The sequence below is a fragment of the Cetorhinus maximus genome, chromosome 1 (genome assembly GCF_964194155.1).
Source record: "Cetorhinus maximus chromosome 1, sCetMax3.hap1.1, whole genome shotgun sequence".
Classification (NCBI taxonomy): Eukaryota; Metazoa; Chordata; class Chondrichthyes; order Lamniformes; family Cetorhinidae; genus Cetorhinus; species Cetorhinus maximus.
In genome coordinates, this window is record NC_135879.1 from 242,875,120 (window position 1) to 242,899,844 (window position 24,725).

Genomic DNA, 24,725 nt, shown 5'->3' on the forward strand with positions numbered 1-24,725 from the left:
CTCCTGCAGTACTGCTCTGCATTTTAAAAAATTCATTTACCGGATGTGGGCGTTGCTATTGCTCATTCCTAATTGCCCTTAAGGTGGTGGTGAGTTGCCTTCTTGAACTGCTGCACTCCCTGTGGTGTAGGTACACACACAGTGCTGTTAGAGAGGGAGTTCTAGGATTTTGACCCAGCGACAGTGAAGGAACGGCTGATATATTTCCAAGTCAGGATGGTGAGTGACTTGGAGGGGAACTTTCAGGTGGTGGTGTTCCCATGTGTCTGCTGCCCTTGTCCTTCTAGGTGGTAGTGGTTGTGGGTTTGGAAGGTGCTGTCGAAGGAGCCTTGCTGAGTTTCTGCAGTGCATCTTGTAGATGGTACACACTGCAGCTACTGTGTGTCGGTGGTGGAGGGAGTGAATGTTTGTGGATGTGGTGCCAATCAAGTGGACTGCTTTGTCCTGGACATTGTCAAGCTTTTTGAGTGTTGTGGGAACTGCACTCACCCAGGCAAGTGGGGAGTATTCCATCACACTCCTGACTTGTACCTTGTAGATGCTGGACAGGCTTTGGGGAGTCAGGAGGTGAGTTACTTGCCACAGGATTCCCAGCCTCTGACATGCTCTTGTAGCCACAGTATTTATATGGCTAGTCCAGTTCAGTTTCTGAACTGAGATCCCTGCACATTTTTAATGCAGCTCAGCTTTAAGTTGGCGGGGGTGCGTGGGGAAGATAGTGTGAGATTGAAAAAAAGTAATAACAAGCATTTAACATCAGCATGTGGGGCTGCTTCCAGTAAGTGTGTGAGGGAGGTACAGGAACAAGTCAACCGCACAAGGCTCAATTAACGACCCATCCTCCCACATTTGGCCCCCCTCCTATTTCTCATCTGCATGCTGCCCCTTGGTGACATCATCTGAAAACACGGTGCTAGTTTTCACATGTACGCTGATGACAGCCAGCCCTACCTCACCACCACCTCTCTTGACCTCTCCACTGTCTCTGAACGATCAGAATGATTATCTGACATCCAGAACTGGATGAGCAGAAATTTCCTCCAATTAAGAGTTGGGAAGACAGGAGTCCTTGTATCACCCCCTCTCCAGCCCTACAACCCTCTGAGACCTCTGTGCTCTTCCATGCTACACTCCCCCCCCTCCATTCCCTTTGCCCCACCATTGTGGCTATGCCTTCAGTTATTTAGACCCCAAGCCACAGAATTGCCTCCGCAAGCCGTTCTCCCTCCACCTCTTCACCCCTCCTTCAAACCTACCTCGAGGATCAAGCTCCCAGTCACCTGGCCCCCCCTCCTTTGGCTCAACGGCAAATGCTTATCTATTTACGCTCTCACGAAGCGCCGCGGGAAATCTACCATGTCAAAGGCGCAATATAAATGCAGGTTGTTGTTAGATTATCAGCAAATTAAGCAAGGATGAGGCGAACTCTTACAGCAAGGATCTTCTCCCCTTGTGTCTCGGCTACACAAGGCCACCAACCCTTCACTGACTTCTGCTCAAACAGAGAGACGTACTTGTCGCCCTCGAGGGTCATCAGGCCGCACTTCTCGGCTGACTTGGCTGGTTTGGGCATCTTGTTAAGATCCATCTGAACAGAACCTAAAGGCAGGGAAGAATTTCAGTCAGAGTTACTGGTACCGATACAACATCTCTCAGGGCTTCACACACACTTGAATCACTTCCAAGCACAGCGGCCGCTGTTACTCAGAGAAACGCTCCGGTCCATTTTGCACACAGCAAGATCCCACAAACAGCGAAGAGACGAATCTGTCGACCTGTTTCCAGTAGCAATGATCACTTTGTCTCCGCCTGCTAGTTAAAGCAATGTCCTGGGTTTAATTTCTCTGTCCCATTTAGCATTGATGCGTCACTTTTGGACCCGTTTTACTTCTCTAATCTTCCCTCAGCACCTGTCTCTTTTCACTGGCAATCATTCTGATCAGTCAGTCTATGGCTCTCACTTTGGAAATTTTCAGTTGACCCCAGCTTCAACAGGTCTTTGGGGCAGACGCTCCAGATTCCCATTAGCCTTAACGGGAAGAATTGCTTCCTGACACCAGCCCTGGGCGGCTTAGCTTTAATTTTAAGGTAATGTCCCTTTGTTCTGGACACCAAACCCACCCACCCCCACAACACCCACCACTTCCAACCAGAGGAAATAGTTTCTCTCTACCTACCCTACCAAATTCTTAAGCAAACTCCATTCGATCACCCCTTAATCTGCTGTACTCAAGGGAGTACAAGCATTGTCTATGCAGCTGGTCTTTGTCATTTAACCCTTTCAGAGCCCTGCCTTGTACCATTTCCAGTGTATTTCTAAAAATTCCCCCTAGGGATGTGGGCATCGCTGGCTGGGCTAGCATTTATTGCCCATCCCTAATTGCCCTTGAGAAGGTGGTGGTGAGCTGCCTTCTTGAACCGCTACAATCCATGTGGTGTAGGTACAGCCACAGTGCTGTTAGGGAGGGAGTTCCAGGATTTTGACCCAGTGACAGTGAAGGAACGGCGATATATTTCCAAGTCAGGATGGTGAGTGACTTGAAAGGGAACTTGCAGGTGGTGGTGTTCCCATGTATCTGCTGCCCTTGTCCTTCTAGATGGTAATGATCGTGGGTTTGGAAAGTGCTGTCAAAGGAGCCTTGCTGAGTTTCTGCAGTGCATAGATAGGTTCTTGATTGGTAAGGGGATCAAAGGTTACGGGGAGAAGGCGGGAAAATGGGGTTGAGAAACTTATCAGCCATGATTGAATGGCGGAGCAGACTCGATGGGCCGATTGGCCTAATTTCTGCTCCTATGTCTTATGATCTTATGATCTTGTAGATGGTACACACTGCTGCTACTGTGCGTCGGTGGTGGAGGGAGTGAATATTTAAGGATGGGGTGCCAGTCAAGTGGGCTGCTTTGTCCTGGACGGTGTCAAGTTTCTCGAGTGTTGTTGGAGCTGCACTCATCCAGGCAAGTGGGGAGTATTCCATCACACTCCTGACTTGTGCCTTGTAGATGGTGGACAGGCTTTGGGGAGTCAGGAGGTGAGTTACTCTCTGCAGGATTCCCAGCCTCTGACCTGCTCTTGTAGCCACAGTATTTATATGGCTAGTCCAGTTCTGTTTCTGGTCAATATTAAGCCCCCCAGGATGCTGATAGTGGGGGATTCAGTGATGGTAATTCCATTGAATATCAAGGGGACATGGTTTGATTCTCTCTTGTTGGAGATGGTCATTGCCTGGCACTTGTTTGACGCAAATGTTACTTGCCACTTGTCAGCCCAAACCTGAAAATTGTCCCGGTTTTGCTGCATTTGGACATGAACTGCTTCAGTATCTGAGGAGTCGCGAATGGTGCTGAACATTGTGTAATCATCAGCGAACATCCCCACTTCTGACCTTATGATGGAAGGAAGGTCATTGATGAAGCAACTGAAGATGGTTGGGCCGAGGACACTACCCTGAGGAACTCCTGCAGTGATGTCCTGGAGCTGAAATGATTGACCTCCAACAATCACAACCACCTTCCTTTGTGCTAGGTATAACTCCAGCCAGTGGAGAGTTTCCCCCTGATTCCCATTGACTCCGGTTTTGCTAGGGCTGCTTGATGCCACATTTGGTCAAATACTGCCTTGATGTCAAGGGCAGTCACTCTCACCTCACCTCTGGAGTTCAGCTCTTTTGTCCATGTTGTAATGAGATCAGGACCATTTGGCACACCAGTTAGGCTGTTTAACCTCAGTCTAACAGCTTGGTGTTCACTTTAGCTGAGACCAGTTTTATTTCCCCATTTTATCGATGCCATCCAGCCTTTCAGCCTGAGGCCTTCAAGCCTCAAGATCAAGATGTTTGAGAGGATCAGGGCAGAGCAGATTTTTCCACTTGTAGGTGAGACCAGGATTAGGCACCATAAATACACATATTCACTGATAAATCTAATTCGGAATTCAGGAGAAACCTCTCTACCCAGAGAGTTGTGAGAATGTGGAAGTCAGTACTTCATGGAATAGATCAGCATATGAGGAAGAAAGGAATAGAAAGATATATTGATGAGGTTAGATGAGTAGTAGGAGACTACTGATTTGGAGCATAAACATCCTGGGGGTTACCATTGACCAGAAACTGAACTGGGCTAGCCATACAAATATTGTGGCTACAAGAGCAGGTCAGAGGCTAGGAATCATGCAACGAGTAACTCACCTCCTGGCTCCCCAAAGCCTGTCCACCATCTACAAGGCACAAGTCAGGAGTGGGATGGAACACTCTTCGCTGGATGAGTGCAGCTCCCACAACACTGAGGAAGCTTGACACCATTCAGGACAAAGCAGCCCACTTGATTGGCACCACATCCACAAACATTCACTCCCTCCACCACCGACACACAGTAGCAGCAGAGTGTGCCATCTACAAGATGCACTGCAGGAACTCACTAAGGCTCCTTAGGCAGCACCTTCCAAACCCATGACCACTACCATCTAGAAGGACAAGGGCATCAGATAGATGGGAACACCAACACCTGGAAGTTCTCCTCCAAGCCACTCACCATCCTGACTTGGAAATATATCAGCCGTTCCTTCACTGTCACTGGGTCAAAATCCTGGAACTCCCTCCCTAACAGCACTGTGGGTGTACCTACACCACACGGACTGCAGCAGTTCAAGAAGGCAGCTCATCACCATCTTCTCAAGGGCAATTACGGATGGGCAATAAATGCTGGCCCAGCCAGTGAAGCCCACATCCCGTGAATGAATTAAAAAGAAATAGACATCGGCTGAATGGCCTATTTCTGTGCTGTAAATACTTAGAAACATTTTTTAGGATTCTATCATTTAAAATTGCACCTTGGCGAATGGCTCAGTGATAAATCACACAAGACTAGCAGTGTAGGAATGTGAAGATCCCAGTCTATTTCCCTAAGAAATAATATTCCCCAGATCCTTCTCAAGTAGCTCTTGATCAAATCTGTCTCCAAAGACTTATTTAACTCTCTCGCCCTTAAAGCCTCCAGTACAGTTAAGTCCACTTGTAATTCATTCCGTGCACTAACCATCCTCCATAGGATAGTCCAGTGTCAGGAACATTCAGTATGGAGATCAGCTGAACTCTTGCAGTTAACTTGGACCAGCTGATCCTCCGTGCTCAAACTCTTTGTGCGCCTTCGAGGCACGAGCTTCTGTTTCGGGAAAGCGAGTGTGGAAAATAAGATGCAGAGGCCTGGATTTCCGCTGACTCTGGCTGACTCGGGACACCTTTGAGAATGGTGGGTGGGATTCCCGCCCCCATCCGCCAGTGCGGGATAAGGATGCAGGTAGCCTGCCTGTAGACAGCGCCTTAGAGAGAAGTTGTGTACTGTGGGGAACCTTGGACCCAAGCAGGGAACCAAGAACAGAAGCAGCCACTTGCTCCCGGAACTCTTTTATTGACAGGTTTTGAAATACAAAAAAAATCTGTTCTTCCGGTTTCAATAGTTAGTGCTATGTTGGAAGATCGATGTGTTCTTACTGCAGTGATATGGCTCTGTTCTGCAAAGGTAAGCTGACCAGCATTGCACTAGTGTTGAGGTGCATTAACGTACTTTTCCCATTGGGAAGAGTAATATTATGGATTCCAAACTGAAGAAGAAAACAGTGGTTGGGAGCTCTGAATGTCATGATCTGAAGTGATTTAAACATTCCCAGCCCTTTAAAATGGCTCTGCTACCTTAGAGAAAAAAAAAACCCCAGCTCCTCGAGTGCATTAATTGACAGATCATGTGACCTGGCTTTGAAATTTGTTTATGCAAATTCAATCGGCTTCATTGTTTGGGAGCTGAAATGGTTTGTTATGGCAGCTGAGGCCTTGTGAATGCTAGGCTGAGTTTCAAAAGCCACAAAACTAGTTATCTCAGCGGGGGCTATTTCCACATTTTGATTGATATTTTAAATAGTTTATTAAAAAATTATCTGTCTTTGGTGTGGTAAGTGAATAAGCATTTGTTTTTAACTACAGATTAACCATTTGAGGGGGTTTATTTTTTAATGGACTTTTGAATGATAGTTCTTTCAGTATGAAATTTGTTTGAATGACAGCTGTAATAGATTGTCAGAAGTTTATTTTTTCAATGTCCAATTCAAAGATGTGACTCTTGAGGCCTGCCCAAGGTGGATACTGGGTGAGCTCAAATGGAGGGTACACAGGAGTATGAGGGGGCACCAGGGTTAGAGGGGGCATGGGTGTACATGGGTCATAAGGAGGTGTGGAAGGATCATAGGGGTATGAAGGGGCATGGCTGAATAAAGGGGCATGGGGTCATGTGGAGGTGAGGGATGAGGGTTTAAGGGTCTGACATTCATCACTACAAGTGGGCTAATGTCCCAGTAAATTAAGGCAGGTGTCCTGACCTGCTGGCTTCGCCAATGCCCGTTGCCACCTTGGGCCTCTGGAGATGGCGGGCCCAACTCCATCTTGCCCCTGCCTCCTGGAAGCGAATATTCAGTGGAAAAGGAGGCCTGCCTGCCAAGTTGAGAAGCTTCCCAACTCAATTTTCCCACCTCCTCCAGGTCCTATAGACTGATGTTTACCAACAATGTTACACAGCCTCTGTGTAATCTTAAGCTCCAGTGGCGATATTCCCAATGAGAGAATTTGGAAGAACGTACCCAGATAATCGTCAAAGGAAAATCTATCATTGTCCCAGACTTGGATGATGAGTTGTGGTGCGATTTTAGTCTCCGTCTTATCCAGACTCCAGAAATGTTCCTGTAAGAAAATCAGAGAAAGAGACTTGAGTTTGTGTATTTTTATCACATTGTGAGACTCCCTAGTGGCATAGAGAAGCGAACTGAACCAAAAACAACTAGGAGGTCCCAAGTTCGATCCAAGGTCTTCGTGAGATTACTGACCTGCAAGGTCAACATCAAACACTCCAAGGGGTACATTATGGGGTTAGATACAGAGTAAAGATTCCTTGACATTGTCCAACCGAACACTTCCAGGGTAGGTACAGCATGGGGTTAGATACAGAGTAAAGCTCCTTCTACACTGTCCCCATCAAACACTCCCAGGACAGGTACAGCACGGAGTTAGATACAGAGTAAATCTCCCTCTACACTGTCCCACCAAACACTCCCAGGGCAGGCACAGCACGGGGTTAGATACAGAGTAAAGCTCCCTCTACACCGTCCCCATCAAACACTCCCAGGACAGGTACAGCACGGGGTTAGATACAGAGTAAATCTCTCTCTACACTGTCCCACCAAACACTCCCAGGACAGGTACAGCACGGGGTTAGAAACAGAGTAAAGCTCCCTCTACACTGTCCCCATCAAACACTCCCGGGACAGGTAAAGCATGGGGTTAGATACAGAGTAAAGCTCCCTCTACACTGTCCCCATCAAACACTCCCAGGGCAGGTACAGCATGGGGTTCGATACAGAGTAAAGCTCCCTCTACACTGTCCCATCAAACACTCCCAGGACAGGTACAGCACGGGGTTACATTCAGAGTAAAGCTCCCACTTCACTATTCCAAACACTCCCAGAGCAAGTAAAACATCAGGTAACTCCTTCTACCTTGCACCTTTAATCATCTATGATCAAGTATAGGATGGGCCACAAGACAAAGCTCCCCGAAAAATTGTGCCAAGAAAACAAGATGTGGACAATATTCAGGCTTGGGCTAATAGGTGATGAATAACATCTGCAATACACAACTGCCCAACAATAATCTACAACAAGAGATAATCCATTTACCTCCCCATGCCATTCAATGGCATTACCATCACTGACTCTCCCACGATTAACATCCTGGGGTTAGCATGGATCATAAGTTTAACTGGACCAGCCACATAAAAACTTTGGTTACAAGAGGAGATTAGAGACTGGCTATTTTGTCGTGAGTAACTCACCTCCTAACTCCCCAAAGCTTGTTCATCCACTGCAAGGAATACTCTCCACTTGCCTGGATGAGTGCATCTCCAACAACACTAAAGGTCAAAACCATCCAGGATAAAGCAGGCCACTGGTTGGCACCACATCCACCAGTTTAAACATTCAATCCCTCCACCACCAACGCACAGTAGCAGCAGTGTGTACCAGCTACAAGATGCACTGCAGTAATTCACCAAGGCTCCTTAGGCAGCACCTTCCAAACCCGCCATCTAGAAGGACAAGGGCAGCAGGTGTATGGGAACACCACCACCTGGAAGATCCCCCCCCTAGTCACTCACCATCCTAACTTGGAAATATATCGCTGTTCCTTCACTGTCGCTGGGTCAAAATCCCAGAACTCCCTCCCTAACAGCACTGTGGGTGTACCTACACCACATGGAATGCAGTGGTTCAAGATGGCAGCTCACCACCGCCTTCTCCAGGGTAATTAGGGAAGGGCAATAAATGCTGGCCCAGAAAGAGGCACCCACATTTCATGGAAGAATAAAAATGGATGTGCCTTAATTCCCAAACTGAGAGGGACAGCCGTGAATCAACGCATGACCACATTGAGGAGAGCTTCATGGGAGGAAACAATGGCCTTTGGGAAAAGGATGGAATACTGAGGAAAACAGGAAACAGAAGAAGCAATGAGGAAGTGTTCGGCCTGGGGTTTATAGCTGGAAATGAGGCAGGTTATAAATGAGACATTCTCCCTCCCACACTTGCTGCTGCCTCTCACTCACCCTCTTGGCAATGGAGCAGACTTGTTCAGTGGGCAAGTATTCGAAAGGGAAGATAAATCTCCAGTTGAAGTTTCCTTCTCCTCCCATTGACCTGTAGTGAACATCTGTCTTCTGTTTATTACCCTCGTAGCCCAGAAGCCACCTGGAGACAGAATGAGAGCCAGAGTCAATCACAGCACCTTCCAAGGACAAGGGCAACAGACACGTGGGGACAACACCACCTGGAAGTTCTCCTCCAAGCCACTCACCATCCTGACTTGGAAATATATCGCCGTTCCTTCACTGTCTCTGGGTCAAAATCCTGGAACTCCCTCCCTAACAGCACTGTGGGTGTACCTACACCACGTGGACTGCAGCGGTTCAAGAAGGCGGCTCACCACCACCTTCTCAAGGGCAATTAGGGATGGGCAATAAATGCTGGCCCAGCTAGTGATGCCCGCTTCCCATGAATGAATAAAAAGTTCGCCAATAGCAACCCACCAGGGCCTGGAGCCTCCCCGTGAAATGTCGCATTTTGCCGATAGTGATGAGAAACCTCTTAATGCCCACAAGATTGTACACATCATCTGGCTTTTCATTATGTCATCTTACAATGGCTTGTATTCCTTCTCAAGGGGCAATTAGGGTTTGGCAATAAATGCCAACCTTGCCCTTGATGCCAGCGTCCCATGAACGAATAAAACATATAAAATTATGTCGTGCTCTTCAACTGTAGTAAAACATAGCAAGGTGCTTCATAAGAGCAGTTATCTGACAATGTGGCACTGGGCAACATAAAGAGATATCCCATCGTCCCTGCGGCACAGAGACAGGTAATTCAGCCCCTGAGCCTCCTCCCGCCCTATTTCATCTCACCCCATCAACATATCCTTCCAGTCCTTTCTCCCTCGTGTGTTTTTCTAGCCTCTCCTTCTAGGCTATTCACCTCAACCACTCCCAAAAGAAATTTCCACATTCTCAGCCGTCTCTGGAAAAAAGAAATTTCTCCTGAATTCCTGACTGGATTTTATTGGTGACTTTCTGATGTCGGTGGACAGGAGTGTCCATCAGCAGTGGTTGCCATTGCACCTGACTGGCACCATTATCTGGTTTATTGTAGTGATGTTGGTTGAGGGATAAATTCTGGCCAGGTCGCCTGGAGAATGCTCCTGATCCTCTTCAAAATGGCGCCACGGAACTAACGAGCACAGCGAGCAGATGAGTTGAATAGTGTAGATGCATTGAAGGGGAGGCTAAATAAGCATATAAGGAAGAAAGGGATCGAAGGATATGCTACTAAAGTTAAGTGAAGAGGGAGGAGAATCAGGGGCTGAATTACCTGTCTCTGTGCTGCAGAGACAATGGAACATCTCTTTATGTGGCCCAGTGCCACATTGTCAGATAACCGCTCCTATGAAGCACTTTGCCATGTTTTTGCCACGGTTGAAGACCAGTTGGAATTCCAAGGGAGGAATTTTACGCCCTCCTCCCCACCTCCCACCCGTCTGTTTTGCAGGCGGGGGCACGTCCAATAAAATGGGTGGCTAGCCCACCGCCCTCTTCCTTCCCCACCCCCGAGCTGTCTGCCATGTTACGGTGGATGGGTGAGGCCTCAGGCAGCCTGCTCGCCTTCGGACCTTATGAAGCCCTTAACCAGCCAATGAAGGGTCACATTCTGCCTCAGTAACGTGGACAGGTTGGGGGGAGGCAGAGTGAGGGAGGACAGCCTGCTACCGTCGCAATGTGGGATAAAATGCGGGAAGGAAGCAGTGGGGTGGGGTGTTGGAGGGAATACGTTCTTTGGGGAGGCCCCCCTCTGTCCATCTGGGGCACCTCACCCATGATCAAGCCCCCACTTTGTGCCTCCCCTCCTGAGCCTCCAAAACCCAACCCCCTCCTCCAGGTCTTCGATCCTCCCTTGACCGATTAACACGGGCTTCCCTGTAAGTCCGGTCTCCGTGGATTCTCTCATCGTCCAAGCAGTTCTGGTGCTGCTGGGACAGGCCGGCAGCTCTCGAGGGGGTGGGGGGGGGAGGCTTCCGCCCCACACTTACCTTGCTATGGCCGCAGAGTATCATCGCTGCGGGGTGACCTTTGTTTAGAATTGGTGAGCTGCTCACTGACCTTGCGATCAGAGGGGTGAGGAATTTGCCCACCCTTCCCCCACCCCCGCCGCCCTCACCACCTCCACAAATTTCACCCCAATGTAACACACCATTCAAGCAGATTCAGGAGAAATGATGAATTCGGAAACGCACTGACCCTTTCACGTAAATATCACTCATCCTCTCCCCTGTAATGCTGAGGTCATCCAAGATTACATCGTTGGTGTTCCATATTATACAGCGCAGGAAGAAGCTGGAACAGATAGAGAGGAATTACAGGGCAACAGCCTCTCCAGAAGAAATACTGGTTATTTTGCCATTTAGTAACAATATTCTAGTGGTACACTGTCCCCATCAAACACTCCCAGTGCAGGTACAGCACGGGGTTAGATACAGAGTAAAGCTCCCTCTACACTGTCGCCATCAAACACTCCCAGTGCAGGTACAGCACGGGGTTAGATACAGAGTAAAGCTCCCTCTACACTGTCGCCATCAAACACTCCCAGTGCAGGTACAGCACGGGGTTAGATACAGAGTAAAGCTCCCTCTCCACTGTCCCCATCAAACACTCCCAGGGCAGGTACAGCACGGGGTTAGATACAGAGTAAAGCTCCCTCTACACTGTCCCCATCAAACACTCCCAGGGCAGGTACAGCACGGGGTTTGATACAGAGTAAAGCTCCCTCTACACTGTCCCCATCAAACACTCCCAGGACAGGTACAGCATGGGGTTAGATACAGAGTAAAGCTCCCTCTACACTGTCCCCATCAAACACTCCCAGGACAGGTACAGCATGGGGTTAGATACAGAGTAAAGCTCCCTTTACACTGTCCCCATCAAACACTCCCAGGACAGGTACAGCACGGGGTTAGATACAGAGTAAAGTTCCCTCTACACTGTCCCAAATCTGTGCATTAGCCTAACTGCGATTGAAGATGATATTGCGAGAATAGCTTGTGAAGTGACCTGGAGGTAATGTTTAATTTTCCATTCCTGGATTTGTAGACAGTTTTGACTTGGAGCACTGACACTGCTTGGGACTGGTGCAAACTCTTACATAGTGAATTACCTAGCAACATAGTGACAAGAGTAGGTCAAAATGGAATAGGCCATTCTGCCCCTCTCGCTTGTTACGCCATTCAATTTGATCATGACTGACTGTATCTTAAATCCATATACCCATCTTTCCTGGCTACCACTTGATACTCTTACCCAACAAAAAACCTATCCATCCCAATCTTGAAAGTTTTAACTGACACCCGACATAGACCATTGAGAGACAGAGTGGAGCTTCACCCCAGCGAGTGGCCGCACTTTCAGGAAAGCTGGGGCGGGGGTTGAAGAGAAAGAATCCCACCTCTTGGCTTTGCGAGGAGTGATGTTGAATGGGGGTCCTGGTGGTCCAAGTGACTTTGGAAAGATGTCCACCCAGAGCTGGATTTTACCCTAGAGAGCAGGGAAGCGGGAAGAGAAAACACGTTGTGAGAACAGTAAGTACATGTTATGTCGAGTTGATTCCACAAGAAGGACCTTCATCTACTCAACTTCCTTTATTGCACCTTCTTATCTCCTGCTTCATGTTATGCTCTGTAATTTCCTTTACCAAGGACCTAGACCCTTCAATCAGCTTTTCCAAAGAAGGAGGACATGCCTCTCCTTAAAGATCAACCGTGGCCCAGTGGGCAACATTCATTCCCTCCACCACCGACGCACAGTAGCAGCAGTGTGTACCATCTACAAGATGCACTGCAGCAACTCACCAAGGCCCCTGAAACAGCACCTTCCAAACCCACGACTGTTACCATCTAGAAGGACAAGGGCATCAGATAGATGGGAACACCACCACCTGGAAGATCCCCTCCAAGTCACTCACCATCCTGACTTGGAAATATATCACCGTTCCTTCACTGTCGCTGGGTCAAAATCCTGGAACTCCCTCCCTAACAGCGCTGTGGGTGCACCTACACCTCATGTACTGCAGCGGTTCAAGAAGGCAGCTCACCACCACCTTCTCAAGGGCAATTAGGGATGGGCAATAAATGCTGGCCTAGCCAGCGAAGTCCACATTCCTTGAGTGAATACGTTTAAAAAAGATTAACGCCTCCAAGTCCGGAAGTCATGCCTTCAAGCCCCACTCCAGAGACTGGAGCCCACACCCTATGCTACCGTGGGAGGTGCCATCTTTCAGATGAGATGATAAACCCAGGTCCAAGCTACTATCTCAGGTAGACATTAAAGAGTCTGTGGTTTACTCCTGCTCCTATGTTCCTAGGTATTCGAAGGAGAGCAGGGGAGTTATTCCCAGTGTTCTAGTCAATATTTATCCTTCAATCAACATCATTTGCATTGGCAACTGGTGAGACATGGTATTCATCGGGGATTGGTGCTGACACCACTATCTTCCATCATTTACACAAACGAGTATTAGTTAATCCAGAGGATGACTGCGATAACACAGAGAAAAAACTTTTAAACCAGAAGAAACATAGAAACTAGGAGCAGAAGTAGACCATTCGGCCCTTCAAGCCTGCTCCGCCATTCATTATGATCATGGCTGATCCTCTATCTCAACGTCATATTCCCACTGAAACAAAAAAGTGGAAAAAGCGGGTAATTGGGCAAATGAACTTCAGTATCGGTAAGAGTGAGGTAATACATTTTGACAGGAAGAGTAAGACAACCACAAACTCTAAATGTTTATCTAAATGGGGCAGAGGAACAGATATTTGTAGGCACCAATGCACAAATCAATAAAAGTGGCAATGTAGGTTAATGAGGCCACTGAACAAAAAGCAAAACTAGAACTGACAAATAAAAACCTTACATGGCAAGTGGTCCTACCGTGGCTATTAGAGAAAATAAAGATAGTATTACATTAAAGTTGTAATGTTTCCACAACGTACAGTGTGCCAGTGGATCAGCAGGAAATTCAGCAAAGGATGAGCAAGAAAGAAAGGGAAAATAGTATTGGTAGCTTAGTGGTAATGTAATCCATACTACCATTAGTAATTAATTAATGCCCAGACTAACGCTCTGGGGACATGGGTTCACCTCCCACCATAGCAGCTGATGGATTTAAATTCAATGTATAAAGCTAGTCTCAGAATACTGACCATGAAGTTATCATTGATTGCTGCAGAAACCCATCTGGTTCACTAATGTCCTTTAGAGAAGAAAATCAGCCATCCTTACCCAGTCTGGCCTAATGTGACTCTACAGCAATGTGGCTGATTCTTAGCTGCTTGATTGTCAGTTAGGTTCACGGTGTGGCACATTTGCAAGTACTGGATGCTACATATATTAATACTCGAGGCCCTGTTCTTTGCAGACAGAAGGAACATGTACACACATTGCGCCTGTTTCAGCTAAACAAAATAAGTGACAGCCATTCGCTGACTCATTCCTCAGGGCAATGTCTTGACCAATCAGAGTCAAGCTGCCCGGCTTAAATTTCAAACAGTGTTTGGCAGTTAACTGTCAGTCACCATCACTGGTGCATTCTCTATGGCAGTGCCTCTGCCAATAAGAGTCCACTTGCCAACCAATCAGCACTCTCTTCTCATACAGTATAGATATGTTGACATTGGTATTTTCTTGTGAGTTGTCCTGAAGAGTGCAAGAGAAAAGCTTCAACAGAAATGTCTCTTTTTTCAGAAAAACTCAAGTTCTGTACTACCAAAGGGAAAGGAGTAGTACATGTGGGTCCCTTAGAGGCAGAGAGAGGAGAAATTATAATGAGGAATAAGGAAATGGCTTTAAAAGACGCTACAAGCATTCCAAAACTAATTGGGAACTTTGGAACAAGCAAAACAAGGAACTTAAGGATATCGACATTCGTCAAGAACCAGCGTTGGAGAAACGAATGGGTCAAAAATCCAACGATCCCTGGGACCTTTTGACCTTCACCCTCAGCTTTTAAAAGAGGGAGCTACAGATAGTGGATGTGTTAGTTTAGTATTCCCTAGATTCTCGAACGAGCCCGTGGATTGGAGGGTAGCAATATAACCCTACTATTCAAGAAAGGAAGAAGAGAGGAAATAGGAAACCATAGGCCAGTTAACCTGATGTCACGGGTAAGAAAAATGCTAGAATCTATTATGGGCGATATGATCACAGGGGCACTTAGAAAATTATAGCATGATTAAACCGAGTTAACACGGATTTACCTGTTCAAGTTTTTTGAGGATTTAACTAGCAGGATTGATAAAGGGGAACCAGTGAATGTAGCATGCTTAGGTTTTCAAAAAGTATTCATAAAGATGCCGCACAGGAAGTTATTGCACAAGGTTAGGGTTTATGGGATTGGGGGATAATAAGGATCGAGGACTATTGACAGACCGTAGGAATAAATGGGTCCTTTAGAGGTTCAGAGGGTGTAACTAACCAAGTGTCCGTAAGGGTCAGTGCTTGGGCCTCAGCTATTTATAATCTATATTAATAACCTAGAAGAGGGGAGTCATTGTAACATATCAATGTTTGCTGAAGATGTACAGCTAGGTGGAAAGTGAGCAGTGAGGAGGACACAAAGAGCCTGCAAAAAGGTTTAGACAGATTAAGTGAGTGGGCAAGAACATGGTAGGTGTGATATAATGTGGGGGGGGAGTGTGAAACTATTCAATTTGGTAGGAAAAATGGAAAAGCAGAATATTTTTAAATGATGAGAGACTGTGAAATGTTTGCATTTTAGAGGGGTTTGCATATCCTTGTACATGAATCACAGAAAGTTAACATGTGGGTACAGTGAGTAATTAGGAAGCCAAATGGTATGTTGGCCTCTATTACAAAAGGACTGAATCTAAGAGTTATAATACCTTACTGGAATTATTGTTCAGACCAAACCTGGAGTAGTACGTGCAATTTTGGTCTCCTTATCTAAGGAAGGACATACTCATACTGCAGGGAGTGCAACAAAGGCTTACTAGGCTGGTTCTTGGATGAAGGGGATTAATACGATGAGGAGAGGTTGAGTAGACTCAGCCCATAGTTCCTCGGGTTTTGAAGAATGAGTGGTTAACTCATTGAACTATATAAAATTCTTAAGTGTCTTGACAGGGTAGATGCTGAGAAAAGCGTTTCTGCTGGGCTGGGGAATTCTTCAACACGGGCGTCACCATTTCAGATTAACAGGCCGGCCATTTGGGGCTGAGGGGAAGGAGAAAATCCTTCACTCAAAGGGTTGTGAATCTTTGGAATTCTCTACTCCCCAGAGAGTTTGGATGCGAAATCGTTGTACATATTCAAGAGAGGGAGCGATAGATTTTTGGGAACTAAGATAATCAAGGGATGGTGCAGAAAGGTGGAGCTGAGATCAAAGGTCAGCCATGATCTCACTGAATGGTGGAGCAGGCTTAAGGGGCCGATTGGCTTACTCCAGTTCCTATTATGTTCTTATCTTCAAACATTTATAGTTCGCAGGGCACCTTGGCTAGGCAGGTAAGTCCACTTTGTGCCAGGAAGGGTAGTCTTTTTTTGTGCTCATATTCACCACAAAAAAAGTCAGCCAACTCTTAGGGCAGAATTTTACAGCAGCGGGATTTTACGTCAATGGGATTTATAACGGCCCCGCCGCATTTTACGAGCCCCTCCCCGCCGAAACGGGGCCGTAAAATTCTGCCCTTACCTACCAGACAAAGGAAAATTTGACACCGCCTCACAAGGGGAGAGATACGGAAATCTGACCAAAAACTCGGTCAAAGGGATAGGTTTTAATGAGCATCTTAAAGGGGCGGAGAGAGGCTTAGGGAAGGAATTTCTGAGCTCAGGACAAAGTAACCGAGGGGGAATATTGAAAGGTGACCTGAGTGGGTAACAGGGAAGAGGAAGGGATAGCAGGGGAATCTCAAGAGTGATAAAGGAGAGAGAGAGAGAGAAAGAAAAAAGGAGTTGGAAGTGATGGGGTTCCGGTCCAGAGTGGCAGCTAAAATGTGCAGTTAAATGGACACAGGATAAATAGTCATGGCAAAAGAGACTAAGAATCCTGTGGCGAGTAACTCACCTCCTGACTCCCCAAAATCTGTCCACCATCTACAAGGCACAAGTCAGGAGTGTGATGGAATACTCCCCACTTGACGGGATGAGTGCAGCTCCAACAACACTCAAGAAGCTCGACACTGTCCAGGGCAAAGCAGCCCGCTTGATTGGCATCACATCCACAAACATTCACTCCCTCCACCACTGACGCACAGTAGCAGCAGTGTGTACCATCTACAAGATGCACTGCAGCAACTCATCAAGGCTCCTTCCAAACCCACGGCCACTACCATCTAGAAGGACAAGGACAGAAGATACATGGGAACACCACCACCTAGGAGTTCCCCTCCAAGTCATTCACTATCCTGACTTGGAAATATATCGCTGTTCCTTCACTGTCACTGGGTCAAAATCCTGGAACTCCCTCCCTAACAGCACTGTGGGTGTACCTACACCACGTGGACTGCAGCGGTTCAAGAAGGCAGCTCACCACCACCTTCTCAAGGGCAACTAACTAGGAATGAGCAATAAATGCTGGTCTAGCCAGTGACACCCACATCCTGTCAATGAATAAAAAAGAAAAAAACGATAGACATGCACCGATATAATGTCTTTCATGATTACCAGACATTAAAATGTTTCTCAGCCAATGAAGTGCCAAAGTGTAATCACTGTTGTAGGAAATGTGGTAGCCAATTTGAGCACAGCAAACTCCCACAAACAATTTTTCTAATAATAACCGGGCAATCTGGTTTTGCGGTGTTGAATGAGGAGTAAATATTGACCAGGACATTGGGGAGAACTCCACTGCTCTTCTTCCATGTAATACCACGGCGATCTTTTATGTCCACTCGAGAGTGCAGGTGAGGGCCCCAGTTTAACACCTAACTCTGAAAGACAGCATCTCTGACAGTGCAGCATTTCCTCAGTACTGCACTGGAGTGTGAGCCCGAATTTTTGTGCTCAAGCCCTTGAACTTCAAATCTTCTGACTAGGCACAAGAGTGCAAACCACTGAGCCACAGCTGACACACTAAGTCAGCAAACTGCTTCGAAACTCTTAAGCTGCACATATTATTAGGGTAACAACTTTACTGTTAATGTAATGAGTACTTTTAAAAATAAAGGAATTTTGCAGCTCAGTTGTGGAGTACCAACTTATCTGGAAACTTCATTGGGAAAAACACTCCGGTGTAGTTTAATGTGCGATTGAAGAAACCATAAAGCAGGCTAATTTGGCCCACACAGCCTAATGTTGCCGTGTGTGACGAGTTTCACTCATGCAGCAGAATTAGCTACTTGCAACAAAATCTGGCACTTACCTGCTCGATGTCAGGCTGCAGTGGGCTGAATAATGCCCTGGTCTCCACGTGCTCTGGAACCAGGCCCTGTTTGCGAAGCACGTATAGGGCCAATCGCTCATTAGGGGGTCCGAGGTGCGTGCCAAGGGGCTTTTCATCCTCTATAATGAAAAGTAAAAGTCAACCAGTCGTCTGTAACAATCTGAGGTCTCCTACAATACACAGTGAGAATCCTGCTCGTTAACTGGTTCGGCTGCTCATCGAGGTGAGGGATGTTGGCGCTGGGGGTTCAGGACAAATTTCATTACCGAGATCCAGACTCAGCATCCGACAGATATGGGATAAACATAATAGGAACTGGAGTAGGCCATTCGAGCCTGGTCAAGCAGTCAACAAGGTGGTGAGTGATCTTCCACACAACTCCATCTCCCTGCACCATCCCCGTATCCCTTAATCCCCTTAGTACCCAAAAGAAATCTTTCAACCCCAATTTGAACATACTCAATGACTGAACACCCAAAGCTCCCTGGGGGAGGGAATTCGAAAGATTCACAACTCTCTGAATGAAGGCATTTTTCCTCATGTTATATTTTGCTGTATCATCTATAACTATCAGTCAATAGCTAGGAACTAATTGTTACGTGTAAGTGTTCTGGGCGCTGCATTGGAAATATAACAGAACCAGTTCAATCCAGTCCCTTTATTGTACCGGAGGGCAGGACAAAATTAAACATAGAGAGTTTTTGATCCTTCCAAGCTTAAAGTGCGATTCTTAGCAACATCTGGGAACCAAAAGACAACAAGACCACATGACGCTGACCCCTTACCCTGTGACTGTGACCTGGATGTACCACTCAGGAGAATCATTTTCTCACCATCTAGCTGTCAACACCCCCCCAGGCCCTAAGAATTTCAATTGGAGGACATTAATGAGGAGTGATCTAATCAGGATGTTTAAAATGATAAAAGGATTCAATGGAGCAAAATTCAGAAAGGCTACCTCCTCTGCTGCAGAAATCCATAACAAGGGAGCGCCATCTTAAACCGAGGACTGTGCTGCTCAGGAGTGAAATTAGGAAATCCTTAAGGGTTTTGGTTGCTGTGTCAATCGTAATTGAGATGCTTAGATTTATTTCAGTAAGGGTGTTAATGGAGTAAAGAATAGTAAATGGAGTTGAGGTGCAGATCAGCCAAGATCTAAGTGAATGGTGGAACAGCTTTGAGGAGCTGAGTGACCGCCTCCTGTGCTTATTCAAGCCCCGAGTGACACTATTCTATATAACAAATTCTCACGGCATTGAAACATTCAGCACAGGATGAGGCCATTTGGTTCAGCTGTCTGGGCTGGCTCTTGGAAAGAGTTGGTGAATGGGTCTCCTCGTTGCCCCTCAGGCGATAGACGGTTTCCTCAAGCACCGGGGTCCCCAGTCTCGCACAGGGCCAAGCTCAGGGGAAAGCAAAAGACGTACCGAAATCCGACAGGAGGAATTCCTCCCCTCTGAAGGTGATCTTATTCTCCGTGCACGCGGGGAGCTTGTAGCCGTTTCTCTGTGCGTAGATGTGAAGGCGCTGGCTGGGTCTGAGCTGGTCACGCCATCGGTTTGGTCCTGATCTGAAAGAGGCAGTCACTATTATAACCATTGCATTCCACCCTAGAGGGTTGAAGCTTCAGTTAGGGGCAGAATGGCCTGTTTCTGTGCTATGAATATTGAACAATGCAAATACAAAGACCTCGAATTTGGATGACAGGATGGTGGGAAGGAAGAGTTTAAAGTTCTGAAAGGGGAAGGGTGGACAGAAGCAGACGGTATCCAGTCATTGAAGAGTTAAGAACGAGGGGCCACAAGTACAAAATTAAATGTAAGAGATTAAGAACAGGAGAGGAGAAACTTCTTCACACAGAGGCTGTGGCATTCACTTCCAGGGTTAATGGTGGGAAAAGAATTTATATCTATGCCTTCTGCAGTCTCCAGTCATCCCAAAGTGCTTTTTTTGTCACCTGTAACATTGTTAAATCGACATAAATAAATTAGGATATATACATGAAAAGGAACATTTTCAGGGTTATGGGACCAATTGGATCGTTCTATTAAAGGGCCAGTATGGACATGATGGGCAGAATGCCTGCTTCTGTGTTTTATGATTTTGTAGGATTTTGGTAACCTGTCCTAAATGCCTTTGTCTTGGTGCCAATTCATCTCTGATTTGATTCCTCTGAAGCCAAAACCTCTAGGGAGGTTTTACGATGTTAAAGTTGATGTGTAAATGTAAGTTGTTGCTCTTGCACGAGGTATCGCAATGCAGCTGACACCTGTGGACACATACCTCAGGGGGCCACGGTGAAGACACTCAGTGGAAAACCAGACAACTTACATGGAGTAGGTTTGAGGCAGCCCACAACAGCCTCCGAATCGAGACAGGAAGCGATTCTCCAAGTCAATAACAGTTTCCCCAATTTTCTCATCCTTTGAGAGGAGATCATAGTCGTAAACAGTGACCTTTAGATCCTTCTCCACAGGTAGTATTCCAGTCAGCTCATACATCCTGCAGGAACATTAACCCTTTAGATAATGTATCATCCTTAAGAATGACAAATTGATCTGTTACACTTTGCAGTATTGGTACATACCCCAGGACAGTATAGAGGAAGCTTTACTCTGTATCTAACCCCATGCTGTACCACTCCTGGGAGTGTTTGATGGGGACAGTGTAGAGGAAGCTTTACTCTGTATCTAACCCCGTGCTGTACCTGTCCTGGGAGTGTTTGATGGGGACAGTGTAGAGGGAGCTTTACTCTGAATCTAACCCCGTGCTGTACCTGCCCTGGGAGTGTTTGATGGGGAGAGTGTAGAGGAAGCTTTACTCTGTATCTAACCCCGTGCTGTACCTGCCCTGGGAGTGTTTGATGGTGAGTGTGTAGAGGAAGCTTTACTCTGTATCTAACCCCGTGCTGTACCTGTCCTGGGAGTGTTTGTTGGGGACAGTGTAGAGGGAGCTTTACTCTGTATCTAACCCCGTGCTGTACCTGTCCTGGGAGTGTTTGATGGGGACAGTGTAAATGGAGCTTTACTCTGTATCCAACCCCGTGCTGTACCTGTCCTGGGAGTGTGTGATGGGGACAGTGTAGAGGGAGCTTTACTGTGTATCTAACCCCGTGCTGTACCTGCCCTGGGAGTGTTTGATGGGGACAGTGTAGAGGGAGCTTTACTCTGTATCTAACCCTGTGCTGTACCTGTCCTGGGAGTGTTTGATGGGGACAGTGTAGAGGGAGCTTTACTCTGTATCTAACCCCGTGCTGTACCTGTCCTGGGAGTGTTTGATGGGGACAGTGTAGAGGGAGCTTTACTCTGTATCTAACCCTGTGCTGTACCTGTCCTGGGAGTGTTTGATGGGGACAGTGTAGAGGGAGGTTTACTCTGTATCTAACCCCGTGCTGTACCTGTCCTGGGAGTGTTTGATGTGGACCCTTATAACCATCAGTGGAACAAGTGGAGCAATAGTCTAGCAGTAATGTCTCCACCTTGATGAGAACCAAAAGCATTTTAAAATAGTTTTGTGCTTTCCAGGTCGAAAATGAAATGAATGGGCGAACAAAAATTCCTTCAAACCTTTATTATAATTAAATAAGTCTGTTGGTGCCTCATTGGTTCGAGGCCTTTCAAACCTAAGACTCCCAAGTCTCCTTTACGAGCCAACTTGTGAGTCTGTGAATGTTTAAATTGGCAGGTACTGGAGTTAGTACAGTGCAGCCAAGGGGTAGGTGAGACGGAGCCAAGGGGTACATCCTTTGTGTGGGAGGCACAGCATTCACTGAATCTTAAACACTCCTCAGATTTGAAAAAAAAGGAAAACTGAGAGTTACATCCAGCGGGAACTAGGGGCAGGAGAGAACGTATTTTGGTTCACAGAGCTTCTAGTTCCTGCATCAGGAACCAAACCTCTCAGTCCGGTCTGACTGTGCCAAAGAAATGCGCTTGGGTTCACTTGGCACGTCACCCAGACCAGAGGACTCCTTCCGCCATGGTCGACTGCACCCCCCCACCCCCAGCCAGCCCGCCCGCCCGCCCGCCCACCCACCCTCCACCCCCGACCAAATCTGTGCTCAGATGGGCGATCTGATTGGAAATAAACCCGACCTCATCACCATTGGGGTAGGTGCGCGGGAAGTGCATCATAACCCGCATCCCCTGCTCCCAGCTGGTCACTTTCCAGCTGGGATTTGGACGCTTGTGTGAGGTTGTGATGCCTGACGTAGTCGAATAGCTGCCATTCACCATCTGGACTCGCCTTTTTATTTCTAGTGAGTGGACGCAGCCTCTGATTTATACCACAGGATCTAAATCTAATGCCCGCTGAGAAGGTAATCAAAGAATTAAAGGTGCTGTACCTTCCGAACTCCGGTTCGAGTGTGCACGGGATGTAATTATCCTGGTCACTGATTGACTTCTTACCCAGAGAAACTTTCACATAGGGGTCGCACTGAAAGAGAAAGAGTGGGTGATGAGAAGATGCCATCCTTCAGCCAAGGCATTGGAGCAGCACAGGGCACTCTACCTGCACCGGTCATTAAAGCTGTGGGCTTAAGAATCTCACACCAGAGGCTTGAGCACAAACTCGAGGCTGACAGTCCCGGTGCCAGTACTGAGGGAGTGCCTTGCTGTCGGAGGTGGCATCTTTCGGATGAGACTCTAAACCGTGGCCCCGGCAGCCCCCCCTCAAAAAAGCAGAGTTCCGCCCGGTCTCCCAGGCTGATATCCAGCCCTCCATTATATGGCCCTTGCTGCTTGTGGGATCTTGCTGTGCACAAGTCAGCTGCCGCACTTCCCTTCATTACCACAGTGACCCACACTTCAGAACGTACTTCATTGGCTGTAAAGTGTTATGGGATGTCCTGAGATTGTTAAAGGGCTGCATATTAATGCAAGTTCTTATTTTTTTTTTTACACACTCCTTTTTAACACTGCTTATTTTCCATCCCCTAGGGGAATGGGGAACTGGCTTCAACTACCGTACGTATAAATATACACTGAGAACATGGCTGCTGGCCCACGCTTTTGCTTTCATTTATTTTTCCTCTCGTTGCCTCATTATCTGCGTCTGGGAATTTCTTTCCATCCTGACGTATCCTGAGTAATTTTCCCTCTTTAGTCCTGACCTTTCCCACTGAGGCCTCTCCCTCCCCTGCTCCCCACCACCCCCACCCCTCCCCCACACCCCCCGCCCCCCCAGCCCCTGACATGGGGATCCTCTGCTCTGACTCATCATTCTATCTCCACGGCAACAATAGGGACAGGTTTTAGTCTACTAATTCTGCAGCAGCACTCTGGGCCGAACTGAATTTTAACTCATTTCCTCCCCTTACCGAAGGAAGGATTCACTTAGGGAGTGCGGGGAAGGTTCACCAGATTGGTTCCGGTGTTGTCCTATTGGGAGGGCTTCAGTAGAATGGGCCGATGTTCTGCAGAGTTTATAAAACTAGAAAGGTGATCCCATTGACGCGTATAAAATTCTCCGTGGGTCCGAAAGGGTGGATGCTGAGAGGCTTTTTACTCAGGCTGGAGAGTCTCAGGATAAAGGGGTAAGCCATCTAGGGCTGAGATGAGTAGAAATGTCTTCACTTGAGAGGTTGTGAATCTTTGGAATTCACCAATCCATGTTGAACTCTATGTTGAACTAGGTGGGAAGGGCAGCAGGTGGCGTATTCAGAAGAATGGTCTTCCTCAGGGAAGCCTGCTTACACCGCTGCTGTACAACATCTACACAAATGACCAACCTATAGACGGTGTCACACGCCGTTTTATATATGTTGATGGCTTATGCGTCACTGCCCAAAGCACTGATTTTAACACCGTGGAGAAAACGCTTTCTGAGGCCTCGGGGGTACTAATATCTTACTATGAAGAAAACCACCTTCACGCAAACCTATCAAAGACACAAGTTTGTGCATTCCACCTCAGAAACCGTGAAGCCAAACGCCAGCTTAAAGTAACCTAGTGTGGAGCAACACTGAGGCATTGCGAGCACCCTATCTACTTAGGAGTCACCCTTGACAGACGCCTCACCCTTCAAGAACCACATCGAAAAGACAAAGGCAAAAGTGAGCACACGAAACAACATCCTGAATAAGCTCACTAACACAAAATGGGGAGCAAGCTGGAAAACATTGTGAACCAGTGCACTTGCTCTTTGCTATTCCACTGCCGAATATGCCTACCCTGCATGGGAAAGATCTACTCATGCTAAGAAGATGGATGCCGTTCTGAATGCAAGCTGCCGACTTATCACAGGTTGTTTAAAACCAACAAACACCAACAGCCTCTATATCCTGGCGGGTATCACTCCCCCTGATATAAGAAGAACGGTAGCCAGCAAGAAAGAGTGACTCCGTCAAACATCAGATGAGAGGCACCCTCTACATGGTCATACACCTACACCCAGCTGCCTAAAGTCAAGGAAGAGCTTCACGAACAGTGTTGTTCCATTACAATCAACCCCATCTGAAGCCCGCATCGCCTTGTGGAAAGAGCGGCTTGCCAGTCTCGAACAACCCCCAGCGATGGAAATTCTACCGGATGAAAGCCTTCCCCCAGGAGCTAATTGCAACTGGGCAACCTGGATGTGCCTTAACAGACTTAGGACTGGTGTAGGTCGTTCAAAGGTGTCACTAAGCAAATGGGGATATACAACCAGCCCGAAAACTTGTGAATGTGGAACTGAGCCACAGACTATGCAA

At 47.2% G+C, this 24,725-nt stretch overlaps 1 protein-coding gene across 1 annotated transcript in view; it reads right to left on the minus strand.

Moving 5' to 3' along the window:
* Nucleotides 1-24,725, minus strand: part of dysf (dysferlin, limb girdle muscular dystrophy 2B (autosomal recessive)) — a 322,715-nt gene that overhangs the window by 19,321 nt on the left and 278,669 nt on the right. The window contains exons 45-53 of the mRNA XM_078555028.1: nucleotides 22,380-22,471; nucleotides 20,366-20,536; nucleotides 19,462-19,604; nucleotides 18,014-18,153; nucleotides 12,080-12,168; nucleotides 10,879-10,974; nucleotides 8,638-8,779; nucleotides 6,623-6,722; nucleotides 1,433-1,599 (exon numbers count right to left, since the gene is read on the minus strand). Coding sequence (XP_078411154.1) covers nucleotides 1,433-1,599; nucleotides 6,623-6,722; nucleotides 8,638-8,779; nucleotides 10,879-10,974; nucleotides 12,080-12,168; nucleotides 18,014-18,153; nucleotides 19,462-19,604; nucleotides 20,366-20,536; nucleotides 22,380-22,471 — 1,140 coding nt within the window. The remainder of the gene's footprint in view (nucleotides 1-1,432; nucleotides 1,600-6,622; nucleotides 6,723-8,637; nucleotides 8,780-10,878; nucleotides 10,975-12,079; nucleotides 12,169-18,013; nucleotides 18,154-19,461; nucleotides 19,605-20,365; nucleotides 20,537-22,379; nucleotides 22,472-24,725) is intronic.